This window comes from Elephantulus edwardii, unplaced genomic scaffold, assembly GCF_000299155.1.
Source record: "Elephantulus edwardii isolate Elephantulus edwardi_28Jun2011 unplaced genomic scaffold, EleEdw1.0 scaffold00002, whole genome shotgun sequence".
Taxonomy (NCBI): domain Eukaryota; kingdom Metazoa; phylum Chordata; class Mammalia; order Macroscelidea; family Macroscelididae; genus Elephantulus; species Elephantulus edwardii.
Genome location: NW_006399752.1, coordinates 41,354,065 through 41,369,837, shown reverse-complemented (window position 1 = coordinate 41,369,837; position 15,773 = coordinate 41,354,065). Strand labels below are relative to the sequence as shown.

At 38.5% G+C, this 15,773-nt stretch overlaps 1 protein-coding gene across 1 annotated transcript in view; it reads left to right on the top strand.

The window, feature by feature from the left end:
* Nucleotides 1–15,773, top strand: part of UNC79 (unc-79 homolog (C. elegans)) — a 291,864-nt gene that overhangs the window by 27,844 nt on the left and 248,247 nt on the right. The window contains exons 5-6 of the mRNA XM_006879101.1: nt 4,468–4,523; nt 6,032–6,161. Of these exons, the coding sequence (XP_006879163.1) occupies nt 4,468–4,523; nt 6,032–6,161 (186 nt within the window). The remainder of the gene's footprint in view (nt 1–4,467; nt 4,524–6,031; nt 6,162–15,773) is intronic.

Sequence of the window (15,773 nt, the reverse complement as noted above, 5' to 3'; positions counted from 1 at the left end):
TTTGATAATCTTCAGAAGTATCTTGCTTGCATATGATATTAATGATTGTTCGATAATTTTCTCACTCTGTTGGATCACCTTTCTTTGGAATGGGAACAAATATAGATCTCTTCCAGTCAGTTGGCCAAGTAGTTGTCCTCCAGATTCCTTGGCACAACTTGGTGAGCACATCTAGGGCAGCATCTGTTAGCTGAAATACATCAATTGGTATACCATCAATTCCTGGTGCCTTATTTTTTGCCAATTCTTTCAAAGCAGCTTGAACTTCTTCCTTCATCACCATAGGCTCTTGTTTATATGTTGTTTCATGAAATTCTTCTGTGTCTTCCAATTCTTTTTGGTACACTGATACTCCATTAGAATAAATTAATAAAAGATTACTCAGTTAACATACTTGAATAGCTTCCAATACTCTCACCATTATGTAACATCAAGTCAGAACTGACGCATAGCTAACTCTCCAGTAGGTTATCAGGGGTAGTAAATCACATGGAAAGAAATTGCCCATCCTTCTCTCACAAAGCCGCTGGTAGATTTGAACCATATGCCATTGGAATTGCAGTGCAGTGCACTAGGGCCACTAGAGCTCCCTAGTTGTACATTAAAGTACTTGATTCATTGTATTGTCAGAGTCATTGACTATTTTAATAGAAATTATATGGGGCCATGTAGAGGAAAATAATATCTCATTGTTTTAATTCCTGTTTACTTGGTAACTAAGTGATATCACACAGCTTTTTATTGATTTACTTAGTTTGTTCATCGTTCATCAGTGTAATTGTAGGTGAACTTTGGGAAACCAACCTAAAAGGAGGTTCACTATTAGAATAATAGCTACTGTAGATGTACTTTGGGAAATTGACCTAAAAAAGGATTTACTATTAGAGTTATATAGAGCATAGGCACTCAGTTTTTATTTTTGCTTATTTTGAAAGGGAGTAAATTTTGTGATGCCACTTTCTACTTTCTTCTTAATTACATTAATAAAGAATATTTGAGCTTTTGAGTCAGGATGAACAAACATGAAATTTTAATGAAATATTTAAATCAAAGTTCTTTATGGTTATTAATATAATTAAAATACATAATTTAGTCAAGAGGAGGTGTTGAATTTTGTGCACTGCCTTTTGTACATCAGTTGAGATGGTCATGAGTTCTTTTCCTTTATTTTGTTGATGTGATGTGTTACACAGATGGTCTTTCTTGTGATCAGTCTCCTTTGCATACTTGATATGAATCCAACTTGATCTTTTTTTTTCCCCAAATATTATGTTGGATTCTGTTGGCTAGTATTTTGTTGAGGGTTTTCCCATCTATGTCTATGATGTGTAATAATCGATAATTTTCTATTTTAGCAGTGTCTAAACCTGGTTTGAGTATCTGTTATGCTTGTTTTGTAGAGTGACTGTAGGAGAACCCAATCTTTTCTACGTTCTGAAATAGTTTGATTAGAATTGGTGACAGTTCTGTGAATGTTCATGAAAATTCTCTAAGGAAGTTCTCTGGTTTGGGTATTTTTTTTGGTTGGAAGTGTTTTTGTGACCAGTTCAATGTCTTCTTTTGTGTTCAAACATTTTACTTCTGTTTATGTTGGTTTAGTTAGGTAGGAATAGAAGAGAATTTCCTCAACATAATTGAGGGTGAATGTAAAAAATCAATAGTTAACATCACCCTCAATTTGGTGAGATTAGAGGCATTCTACTTACAAAGAGGAACCACACAAGGATACCTGTAGTCACCACTTCTAATAAATACTGCACCATAAGTCCTAGGCAAAGAAATAAAACAAGATGAGAAAATAAGAGACATCTAAATCAGCAAAAAGGAAGCAAAATTATCTCCTCAATTTTAAGATGATATATAGTCACATTTAGAAAATCCCAAAGACTCAACAAGAGATTTCTCATTGCCTTTGAGATAGAACTGAAGCATAACTGATTCTCTAGCAAGTATTCAGGGGCTATAAATTGCATAGGAGAAGGCTACCCTTCTTTTTCCCAAGGAACAACTAATGGATTTACACTGACAGCCTTTCAGTTGGTGGCCCAACTCCCTATCCATTAGGTCATTAGATCACCTCAGCAAGAAAATTATTAGATCTAAATTGCCTCGTTCAACAAAGTGGCAGGATATAAGATAAATATACATCATCCCAAATTCTCTAGAGTAATAAAGAACATACTGAAAAGGAATGAAGAAAGCAATACCAATTACAATAGCCTCCTAAAGGCAGTATTATATCTGCACACAATCACATTCCCAAACAAGTAATAGAGGCTCGATCAGTAAGGGTAATTTAGAGGGAGTCTTGGTGTGCTGTTTTGCTTTCATCATAGAGAAAGTGTTCCAGAAGTTTCCCAGTAGATTCTTCTTCAGATCTTATAGTCTGGACTGAGTCACATTGTAAAACCTAGCTGCAAGGTAATCTGAGAGGGTGAACACCTCTCTTTTGTAGTCTGTATAATAGGGCATGAACAAGACAAAAAGAATTGCTCATAGTGCAGATGACACAAGCCTGTTTGTTGAAATTAAAGAGGACCTGAAACACTTGCTGCAGAAGGCCCAGGACTGAAGCCTTCGATATGAATTGAAGCTCAATATAAAGAAAAGAAAGATTCTCACCTCTGGGCCAACTGGCAGCATTATGATGGATGATGAAGAGATTCAAATTGTTAACAGGTTTAGTTTGCTAGACTCCACAATCAACCAGGAAATCAAGAGACAAATTGCATTGGGAAAGTTGTCTGTCAGTGGCCTTTCCAGAATACTGAAGAACAACAACCTCAGTCTGGAGACTAAAGTGTGCCTGATACTGGCCATAGTCTTTGCAATTGTTTGCTGTGCGTCAGAGAGCTGGACAGTGACTAGGGATGATAGGATGAGAATGGATTCCTTTGAGCTGTGGTGCTGGAGAAGAGTGTTGAATATACCATGGACTGCCAGGAGAACAAACAGGTTTATTTTGGCAAGCATGAAACCAGGCTGCTTCTTGGAAGCAAGGATTCTGATGCTTCGTCTGACATACTTTGGGCATGTTGCAAAGAGGGATCAGTCCTTGGAGAGGGACATCATGCTTGGGAGGGTGGAGGGACAAAGAAAGAGAAGAACACCATCAATGAGATGGATTGATTCAGTTACTGGGGTAATGAGGATAGGTGTGTCAGAGACAGTAAAGTTGTCACAGGATAGAGAAGGTTTCAGGGCTATATTGTACATTGGATTGCTATATTTTGCAAGCAACTCGACAGCACATAACAACAACAATAGTTAACAACAGGTGATATTAGTGTCATGCCATGAAGCAAAGGAGGGTAGTGCTTTTAGGAGGAGATAGTGGACAACAGTGCTCAATGTTGTCATGTAAAGAAAGATGAAAAATGCCCATCAAATGGAATGGACATTGGAGAATTGAATTGAATGGCATTTGTGACTAAAATGAGAACTATCTGAGTAACATGATAAAGTTAGATGGATGAGACAAGTTATCAAACAGGCATCACCCTTGGGTGAAGGCGTTTCTCCTCTCCAAGTGGTGGTGATGGTGTGTGCCCTTGAGTTGGGACTGACTTATGGCTGACTGCCCAGCAAGTTTTGAGAGGCTATAAATCATGTGGACAGAGATTGACCATCTTTCTTCCAAGGAGCTGCTGGTGGATTTGAACTGCCTGTCTTTAGGTTGGTAACATAGCTTCTTACCACTAGGCTACCAGAGCCAAATCAAGGAAGCTTGCTATTGTATCACTTTTAAAAATTCTTTACAAGATGGGATTGGTGATGAAATGATAAAACTTCCTCTCTAATCCATCAATCTGTCATTTGCTGTCTTGTGACTGGGCAAGTTAACTTCTCTATTTCTTCAGTGCATAATGTGAACAATACCCCATATAGTGGTTTTGAAATACCACAAATAAGATTCCTAGCACAATACTTGACATATAACAACTACTCAATAAATGTGGCTTTTTATTATAGTGCTGATTTGATCTGTTGGACTTGCTTTTCCCCCCCTCTCCTCTAGGTAGGTAGTTCTTAAGTATATTTAATCCTTCTCCCCCTCATGTCAGAGCCCACTCCTACTTTACCCTCTAGGGGGTTTCTGAGACTGTAAATTGCATGGAATGAAATGAGCTGCAGTGGATTAACCGCCAGAGAGCTTTGGTTTTTGAGTTAGCAATACTACTCCCTATGGAGTTGATACAACTTTGTATTATTAGGACTATGATTCCTAGGGAGTTTTCTTAGCATTTATTTTGTTAACATGATGAAGAAAAGGCTTCTCAAGGACCTCAGAATAAAATTTGATAAAGTCAAGGGCTGATATGATTTTTTAGAAATATGAATATATAAACAAGGAGTCAATCTAATTTAATGATAGAATAAAAAGTGATATAAATGTAGTCCATTATATTTAAAGAATGTTTTTCTCAGCATTTATATTTCATGTTAATGACATTTTCTTTATTACAGTGTATCATTGTCAATTATTGGAATGCCTCATGAAGTACAAACAAGAAGTCTGGAAAGTAAGTTTTGGGTTAAATTTAGCTCATCAATACAAACTTATATAACCTACTGAAAATTGTTCGCATGCTGAAAATATTGTATAGGTCAAGTTTATTGATGTGTTATTATTTGGGGCAGCCAAGCTTGTAAGTTCTTCCTTAGTGACATTTATTTTTCATTGAGGAGAAAAAGAATATTTTAAGAACACAATGTCTTGATAGGAAAGTAAGAGTGTATCTTTTCGAAATTTACTGAGTGATGTTTTATGTGACAAACAATTGTGTTCCATTTGGAAGGTTGCTTTTGATTCTTTCTTCTTTTGTGTATTATTGTTGTGTGCCATCAGCTGGAACAGACCTTTGGCTGACCCCTCCAGTGAGTTTTTGGAGGCAGCAAATCGCATGGGAAGAGATTACCCATCTTTGTCCCACAGAGCAGCTAGGGGATTTGAACTATGTACTGTTTCACTAGCAGTGCAATTACTTACTGCTAAGCCAACCAGCGCTCCCTTCTTTTGAAGAGTAGATGTGAATTGTCGAGTACTGTATTTTGTGAGAATATTTTTCAAAATGCAGTGTTTGACAACATGGTTTATGCTGCTGTAAGATCTTACTTTAACATTTACCTGATTAGAAGACAATTTGTTAAAACGTTGTGTGCTTTTGGATTCTACTTGGAGAGCTTATTTACAAAAGGACCAATAAATAAGTAATAAAAAATTACTTGATGCTTTAATGTGACCTGCTCTATGAGGCATTGTGTGGATTAAGAGCCCTGAGAGTCAGGATGGGAGGGAAATTACCCACCTCCACCTCCATGGACATTTTTGCTGCTTTGGTAATATTGCATCAGTTGATTTGGCTGTGGCAATATTAAGTAAGTGTGCTTCCTGTTTCCTTTAGAATCTTTTTTTTTTCTCCACTTGTCTTTTAAATTTACTAGTTTATTTACAAAATTCTATTACATTGTTTTTGAGAACAGATTTCAATTTCTCTCATTCCCCCCCCCATCAAAATTGTACACCCTATGATTAATCTTCCCCTCCCCCTGCACATCCTCATCCCTCTGCCTCCACCCTCACCCACCCCTTTTGGATTCTTATACTCATTCTACAATAATGGTTTCATATAATATTTATCCTTGTGGAACTGAGTTAGTTCACTCAGCATAATGCTCTCCAGTCCCTCCCAAGTTAGGTAATACTTTACAAAATCATTGCTCCTGCGTGCTGCGTAATATTCCATTGTATGAATGTACCAAAATGTCTCAATCCATTTGTTTGTGGTTGGACATTTAGGTTGTTTCCATGTTCTTATGATGGTGAATAATGATGCTATGCACATTGGTTTACAAGTCTCTGTGCCTGAGTTCTCATTTTCTCAGGGTATATTCCAAGTAGTGGAATAGCTGGGTCATATGGAATTTTTATGTTCAACCCTTTGAGGAAGCTTGAGACTGCCTTCCAGAAGGGTTGTGCCATTTTTTCCCCCTGAAAGTATACTTGATTTCTCTTATATTTTTGTTTCAGGATCTTTTGTATGTGATAGCCTATGGGCCTTCACAAGTGAAAGCGCCTGCTGTACAAATGCTTTTCCACTACTGGCCCAACTTAAAACCTCCTGGGGCCATAAGCGAGTACAGGGGCTTGCAGTACACAGGTAAGAGGAGAAGGGCTGGGGACGCCCCAGAATTATTTCTCTGATGCCGCTGTCGCCTCACCTATTGTTAATTGTGTGTTTTTAATCTTACTGCATTAGATGCACTGTGTTTTCAGAAATTGTCATGAATTCTTTCCAAAACGAGATGATGTAAAAAGAAATGATATAAAATGAACTTAAAGTCACTTATTATACTATAGCAAGTTGCATAAGCCTCAGTCTCATTCACTATCTAACTGATCTGTGGTTATTGACTGCCGCACAGGTGGGAGGAGGAGGAGGAGGCTGTAGATTGGCTTCTCATGTAGCAAACGTTCCAATTGGCTATGTATATACTCTTACAGTAAGATGTGGAGCATTTCCCCAATAACATTGGTTCATACATTAAATGATCATAGAAGTCTAGTTTGTCAGGAAAATTCAACAGGTGATGAGTCCTTGTATAATTAATAACTGAGAAATTAACATTAGACTTTAAATATAAAGCCAGTATCCAGTGAATACCACTATCATTCAAATATATGCACCAACAACTAGAGCCAAAGAGGAGGAAGTGGAAGATTTCTACCAACTTTTACAGTCAGAAATTGATCAAACATGCAATCAAGATGCATTGATAATAATGGGCGGCTGGAACGCAAAAGTTAGGAACAGGGAAGAAGGATGAGTAGCTGGAAAACATGGGCTCGGTGCGAGAAATGAGGCTGGAGATAGAATGATACAGTTCTGCACGTTCAATGATTTATTCATTGCAAATACCTTTAAGAAATTTCCCCAAAGCCAAACAAATATTTAAACAAACAAAAAGATCAATACCAAACTCCAGCCCAACCGATCCACCAACCAGTCATGCAGCCACCTGCCCAGGTAGTCCACAAACTCGGTCTTAGGTTGTTTGCCATGTTTGTCTATATATGATAAAATCAAAGGTGCCACCCAGGCAGAGGCGTAGGAACAGAAAATAGCACCTGTGGCAATCACTGAAATTGCACCCTGTTCAAACATCAGAAACATCCTTTCAACCAACTCTGCCATAATTTCTGCTGAAAATATAAGTCAGGCTGGTTCACCTTTTACTTACCGTGCTTTGCGACACTATCTGAAAATGACAACTGTATTTTCCTGGCTTTCACGGATGAAAAGTGCGCTATGATACACTCAAGTCATTTCTCACCCCCCCCAACCCCACCCCAGATTCTTCTTTTGATGCACTCACAGAGCAAGATCACGCTGTCTGCCTTGATCTGCTTAGGCTTTAAAATATGAACGTGTTAGCTTTGGTTTGCTGAATGATCTCTCAGGGGTGGTGATAGGAACTGCAGTGTTCATAAAATCTGCCCCGTGGTGCCCCCTTCCCGGAGCTCATGCCGTGTCTATCATACCCTCTGAACTTGTGGGTAATGGAGCTTTTGAAGCTCCTGCTCTCCGGCTCCCACTGTGTACACATACCGTTTTGAATTGACACAGACGAATTTGTTTGAAAACTTAGCTTTATTTGACTGTTGTGGACCTGTATACTGGTGGTGAAAGAATCTGTTTATTTTTGGAGTTCTTCACAGAGGTGACTTAACGTTAAGAAGGAAATAGAACAGAATTTGGGTGGCAGTTTTATATTTCTTGTAAAAGATAGTAAAGATATGAATTAGAAACATGAGAGTATTTTTGCTGTTGTTTTTGTTTGGGATAATAGAGGAGAACTTTTATGACCCTATTGTGTTCAGTCTAAAAGCAGAATAAGAAAAGTAATATTGGTAACATAATAAGGGTGTAAAGTTTTAATTTGAAAATGAATATTCATGGAATTGGGCAACATTCATGGTAAAGAGTATTTTAAGTGTTTCTAGGCAGATAATTTGTATGAAAAAGCACTAAAAATATGGAGAGGTTAATAGAGTATTATAGAATATTTGATGCCAACCCCTTTTCATAAACATGTCTAAAATAAGCACTTATGTATTTCAGTGGGTAACCAGGATGAAAGTGAATTTATTCGTTTAACAATAACTTGATGAGAAACTACTATGTGCCAGGCACTGGCCTTTTTTTAACTTATGGTTCAAAGTTGATAAAAACTGATACAAAACCAGATTTAATACAATATGAATCTGGAAATGAATTGTTTTATCTAACAGGTATTTATGGAGTAGCCACTAATGACCAGGCACTATTCTAGTCAAAACATCAGAAAAAACCCAGGTGAGGTCACTCATGCCTTGAGTTTGCATTCTAGGTGGAAGAAGGGGAAGGCCAGGAAATGACCTCACAATGGAGGAAGTTCTACGGCAGAACTAATGCACAAAAGAGGAATCCGTAACCTCACCCTGCTGGTGGGGAGGCTGGAGAGGCAAGGAAGTATCTCCCGAGTGAGCGATGTGAAGGTTGATAACTAAAGGCTGACTTCAGTAGAGGGATGACTGTGAGTGGAGAAAACAGGCCTGTGAGACAGAAGGAAACTGCACGTATTAGACGGGGAAACGGGAGACAGTACTACCAAACTGAAAAAAGTCAAAGGTAGCTAGGTAGAGGTATGAAAGGAGGGAAAGTAAGTGAAGGACAGCCTGATCGGTTAGTCTTGTGGAGTTTGAGTTTTAACCTGGTGACAAAGAGAAGTCATGTGCTGGTTTAAGTGGAGAAGGCTCATGACAAAAACTGCCAGTTTGGACATTCTAGAAACTTGGAAACTGACATTTGTTTTCCACTTACAATTGTGACCATAGCTTCTAGGAAAGACCTGCTGTCCTTGAGTATAGCTACAGTACCTCAGCATAAGCATATGAAGACCAGAGCAATGCTTTCATATTTTCGTGGGCTAGCAACACTTCCGTTCGTTCAACATTTTGTTATGCATTGGGTGTCCACCAGGTGTGAGACACAACCCTGAGTAAGAGGGAAATAGCTAAGAGGTAAGCGGGAACTTACCCTAGGTAAGAGGGAACTATCTTTTTAGCAGCCCATGACATTTATACAGGAAGCAGGAGATCATGGAAGGAATCAGTCCTACCAGTCTTCATATTTACTATTTATGGAGCCAGTGCTTCTTGCTAAATATTGTTCTAGATGCTTTATTGTCTCATTTAATTCTTCAGCTTTCTCCTTATCGAACACAATTTATGGACCGAGTACCAAATTAGATTTTACAGATATGTTCTCAATTAATCCTTACGACTCTCTTGAGACTTTATTATTCCAATTCTACAAAATGAAGAGTGAAACAGTTTAAATAATATGGCTACATTCACATAGACAGTAAGGAACAGAGCTTGGATCTGAATCTAGATCATCTTAATTGAAAACTTGTAGCTTTCCACAATAACCCAGGTCTTCAGCTTAAGAAATGTTGAGTGAGTTCAGCTCTTTGGAATTTCTAACACACTTCATTTTAAGCATAAGAATATTGAAAGGTCTTAGGCAAATGTATTTCTAAGCACGGTTGTCAATTTAAAAAGTGTGTGGCAACGTGTTAAAGATTACCACCTTGGAAGCTCAGTAGGGCACTTGTGTTCTGTCCGATAGAGTCACTATGAGATCGAGTAGATAGCAGTGAGGTTTAGTCACTAACCTGACTCTCTGTCTATAAGTTTTGTATCAGTGGAGACAGTACCTGTGTGTAATTTATCTGTGATGTTGAAGAGACCTGTATTTCATTGCTTTATATGAAGATAATGACACAGAATTAATAACACTTAGTTCCACAGAATTAATGTACCATAATTTATGGGTATTTGGGTGGTTCCCAGATTTTTACTTAATACAGATAATGTTGCTGAGGACACACTCTTAAGTGTACTTATGTGCACTTTTGTTAAGTAATTGCCCAAGATACAATTATTGCATCAAAGGAGTGCATATATTTAATTTTATTAGATAATGTCAGTTTTCAAAAGTGGTTGTATTAATTTGTACCCCACTAGCAGTGCCTCAGAGTTCTTGTGTTTTATATCCCATAATTGGGCCACATATTTACTTTGTTAAATGTTTTGAAAACCTCATTGCAATTTAAATTTTTGTTTCAAGGGTTACTGATGAAGTTGAACACTTTTCAGTATTTATTGGGCATTGGTATAGCTTTTTGCTATAAGCTTTGCCAGTTAGCATGTTTTAACGCCTACCTGTGGCTTTCCATTTTACACTCCTAATGATGATTTCTGATGAGCTGACGTTCATGTTTTTAATGTAATCAAATGAACAATCTTTTTAATTTATTCACTACTTTTATGTACTGCTTAAGAAAATCTTTATTGTATTTAGATATACCTGGAACTAATTTTCTGTGTGATGTGAGATAAGGGTAATTTATTTTACTTTACATGCCTCCTCTGTGGCACCATTTTTTTTATCTACTTAATAAAGTTTTTGTCTCTGGACTCTTTTATTTGGTTAAATTGGTGTATTTGTCCTTCTACGAGTGCCGCTGGGTCTTAATTGCTGTCGTTTAATAGTGAATTTGGATTTCCCAAAGGACAAGATCTACCATCTTGTTTTTACTTTTTTTCTTTTCTTTCTTCCTCTTCCTTTTCCTTTTTCTTCTCTTTCTCCTCTTTTCAGAGTATCTTGTCTGTTCTTAGCTCTTTGCCAAGTTAATGAGTTTCTCAAGTTAAACAAACACAAACCTATGTATGCAAACTGCTCAAGTCTTTAGATCAGTTTGGTTTTATAATATTGAATCTTTCGGCTTATGAATGTGGGATAGCTCTCTAACCAGACTTCTGTTTCTTTCCATACTGTTTTACATTTTTCTGTGTGTGATGGAATTTACTTCTATGTATTTTATGCTTTTATTCTTAATGATATATATATGTCTTAAATTATATTTTAGAATTCTTGTTTTATATGGACAACTGTAGTATGCATTGAAGTTCAACATAAAGAAAATAAAAATTCTCACCACTGGGCCAACTGGCAACACCATGATAGATGGAGAAGAGATTGAGATTGTTAACAATTATTTGCTTCATTCTCCAATCAAAACTCTTGGCACCAGTTTCCAGCAAATCATAGGAAAATCTACTGTCAGGGACCTCTCCAGAGGACTAAGAAGCAATAATGTCAGTCTAGAGATTAAGGTGCCCCGATCCAGGCCTTGGTCTTTGCAATTACTTTCTATGCATTACAGAACTGGATAATGACTAAAGATAACAGAAGAATTGATGCCTCTGGATTGTGGTGCTGGCGAAGTCTTGAACATACCATGGACCTCCAAGAAAACAAATAAGGCTGTCTTGGAGAAGATGAAACCAAGTCTCTCCTTGGAGGCTAGGATTTTGAAGCTCTGTCTCGCATACTTTGGGCACATGGCCAGGAGGGACCAGTCCTTGGAGAAGGACATCATTCTCGGAAGGGTGGAGGGACAGTGCAGGAGAGGAAGACCCCGGATGAGATGAATTGATAAAGTAACAGGGGCGATGGGGGTAGGTGTGTCAGTCAGTGAGATTGGCTCAGGACGGGGCAAGCTTCAGTGGTGTCGTACATAAGATCACTAGGAGTCGCAGGTGACTTGATAGCACATAACAACATCATCGACAACATACACAGATATATAATTAAACTTCTTTTAGTTTTGAGAATTTATTTGTAAGGTTACTTTATTTTCTAGGTGCATGTTTGCATTATTGGTTAAGAGTAACCTTTTTGGGGGTTGTGGTGGCACAGTGAGCAGGGAGTTTCACGTTTCACCCACCGACGGTGCCTCCCTGGTGGTCTAAAACCTGACCAGCACCTCGGGAGGAAGATGAGCCGTTCCCTTCCATGTGATTTACAGCCTCCAAAGAATTGTCAGCTCAGAGTCACTTCTGACTTTATGGCAATGAGTGTCAAAGAGTAATGATTTAATTTCTTCTTTCTAGTTCTTAAACTTTTCCTTTCTTTTACTTATTTTCTTTTTTTCCCTATAACACTGGCCAAAAAGTTCCTGTATGACTCTGATTTCTAATTTCTTTTATGGTCTTTTGACCTATGAATTTTTTAGAAAGATGATTAATTTCTAAATATATATTTTCCTAGTTATGGTCTTGTTTCATAGCTTAAATCTTCTATGGTAAGACAATACACTTTGCTTTACTTCTTTCCTATAACATCTTTGCTTCTGCAATTTCTTTAGGCCCAAGCATATGCTTAATGTAGTATGTGTTCCTCATAAATGTAAAAAGGAGTTATGTTCAGCAGTTTGGATATAGCCTTCCACTTATTACCATCTAGTCAGAACCAACTTACACTTGACCCTTCAGTGGGTTTTGTAGACTGTAAATGCTTTTGGAGAGATCTTTCCTTCTTCTTCTTCTGTGGAGCTGCTGGTTAACAGCATGACTCCCTGGGGACTAGGCCAATAGAGTGCATAATTTGTCCACATGTTGTTGTTATGTGCCATTGAATCGTTTGCAAATCATAGCGACCCTATGTACAATAGCTCTGAACCCTGCTCTATCCTTAGCCAACTTTAATGTCTCTGATACACCTATTCCCATTACTCCATCACTGAATCAATCCATCTCCTCGAGGGTCTTCTTCCCTTCCTCTCCAAGGACTGGTCTCTCCTTGCAACATGCCAAATTGTGTCAGAGGAAGCTTCAGAATCCTTGCCTCCTAGGAACAGCCTGTTTTCACCCTCTCCAGGACGGAACTGTTTGTTCTCCTAGCAGTCCATATGTTCAACACTCTTCTATGGCACCAAAATGCAAAGGCATCAATTCTCCCTAGTCATTGTCCAGCTTTCTGATGCATAACAAGTAATTGCAAATACTATGGCCTAGATTAGACACAGCTTAGTTTCCAAAATGACATCATTGCTCTCCAGTACTCTGGAGATGTCCCTGACAGCATAACTTTCCCAATGCAATTCATCTTTTTATTTCCTGACTGTTGGTACCAAGAGTGTTGATTGTGGAGCCAAGGAAACAAAAGCTGTTAACAATCTCAGTCTCTTCACATCTACTTTGATGCTGCCAATCAGCCAAGTGGTGAGAATCTTCGTCTTCTTGATGTTGAGCTACAATCCATATTGAAGGCTGCCGTCCTTGACCTTCTGCAGCAAGTGCTTCAGGTGCTCCTCAGAAGGATGGAGGAACAGTGCAGGAGAGGAAGACCTAGGATGAGATGGATTGTCTCAATGACTGGAACAATGTAATCCCTGTCAAAGATGATGATATTCACTCAGGACAGGGTAGGCTTTGGAGCTAGTGTATGTAGGGTCACTATGAATCACAGGTGACTTGATTGCACATAACAACACCATTCTTTTTTTTTTAAGTTATTTTCATTTTATTTGATGATGTATTTATTCTTGAGCCATAAGTTTTTGTTTCTTCAGTTTCTTCTAGGAGATCTTTTTCTTCTGGGCAACCTCCTCTTCTGGTTTAGGAACAATCTGTTCCTTTTCAGTAAAGATCGTCTCAATATGGCAGGGGGAGCTCGTGGAGGGGTTAATCCGACCATGAGCTCTGTACGTGCGGCGGTGCATCTTGGGAGCTTTGTTCACCTGGATATGCTCAAAGACCAGAGAATCAACATCTAAACCCATATGTTCAGCATGACTTTTGGCATTTTTAAGCATATGCAGCAAAAACTTGGCACTCTTTTTCGGCCACCGACTCTGTGTCCAACCCCACTGTCTGGCCTGGGCACGCCTACCATCTCCGAGATTGTAACGTCACAAGGGCACACATTGCTTTTTCAAAGTGAAATCTTTCAGATACTTGGTGGCTTTCTGGATAAGCATACCCTTGATGGCCTGGGCAGTTTCCCAGGTGTTCTTAAAATGGACCCGGAGATTTGAGCCTCTTGATTTGCATGATTTTGTGGGATTTTCTGGGTCAAACGACTAGTGAACCATTTTGGGAGATTATCTGCTGCCGCTCATGGGAAAAGCAACAACAACATTCTTTAACATATATAAATTGTTTATTCTAAAACTATTGCCTTTATAGATGTCAGTCTGGATACTAAGGTTGTGCCTTATGCAGGCCATGGTATTTGCAATTACTTGCTATGCGTCAGAGAGCTGGACAATTCCTAGGGATGATAGAAGGAAAATTGATTCCTTCAAGCTGTAGTGTTGAGTATAACATGGACTGCTAAGGTAAGAAATAGGTTTGTCCTAAAGAGGGTGAGACCAGGCAGCTCCTTGGGGGCAAGGATTCTTTGCCTTGGGGGCAAAGCTTCATCTAACATACTTTGAACATGTTGCAAGGAGGGGTCAGTGCTTGGAGAGGGATGTCATGCTTGGGAGGGTGGAGGGACAGTGCAAGAGAGGAATACCCAAGATGATATGGATTGATTCAGTGACTGGGGTAATGGAGGTAGGTGTTTTCTGAGGCAATCAGATTTGCTTAGGATAGAACAGGGTTCAGATCTTTTGTTTATAGGTAGGTTCACTATGATTCATGCTTGACTCGATGACACCTAACAACAATAGAGTCTCCACAAGAAAAGGACTGATAACCCAATTACAAATTTGGCAAAAGACATGAAAACCCTTTTCATAAATGCTGACATTGGGATGGCCAACAAACACATGAAGAAATGCTCAAAATCACTGGCAATAAGAGATACCATCTCAATCCAATAGTAGTGGCAAAGTTTAACAGGACAGCAAGCAATACATTTTTGAGATGATGTGGAGAGGTGGGAATTTCCATACGTTGTTGGTAGGACTGTAAAATGGTACAACTACTCTGGAAGGCAGTTTGGTGTTTTCTCAAAAAGCTGAACACAGAAATGCGGTATGACCCAGCTATTCCACTGCTCGAAATATACCCCAAGGAAAATAGAACTGAGACACAAACTGAGATTTCCATAATATTTTTGACAGTGGAATGTAGGTTATATTTTTTGAATTCTAGAATATTTAAGAATGCCTTTTTATGGCTTCACACATGAAAGAAAACTGTACTTCACTGTGAAAAAATATGTAAATTTTGCTTCATTGTTTTCTAGTATATAGAATTGCACAAGATAAATCGTAGACCAGTGTTTTTATCTTTTCTCAGAATATTTTAATTTTTTTTAAAAGGGCTATGTATTGTACTTGACTCAACAGCACTTAACAATAACAAAAACAACAATAAGCAATAGAATTCACAGTTTTCACAAAACTTTCACCATATGAAAGATCAAACATGTGATAAAACCCATGCTCTCTACAGAATAATACGTAAGCACAGTAAGCCTTGTGTTTGCTTTGCATATTGGGTAATCCACCTCTATTAAGAATATAAGGTTATAATGCCAGCTGTTGGGCTTTCCTGGATGCCTATTATCACTTTGAGAAAGTTTCTTTTGCCTTTTAGTTTGCTGAGAGTTTTCATCACAAGTGGATATCAGTTTTGGTCAGATGCATTTTCTCCTCTATTTTTGAGACAATCATGTGATTCCCTTCCCTTTTAGTCTGTAGTTTGAGCTGTTGTGCTGGAGAAGAGTATTGAGAATACCATGGACTGCTAGGAAAACAAACAGATTTTTCCTGGAAAGGGTTAAACCGGGTGGCTCCTGGAGGCAAGGATTCTGGGGCTTTGTCTAACATACTTTGGACATGTTGTGAGGAAAGACCGGTCCTTGGAGAAGGACATCATGCTTGGGAGGGTGGAGGGCCAGCGCAGGAGGGGAAGGCCCTCTATGAGG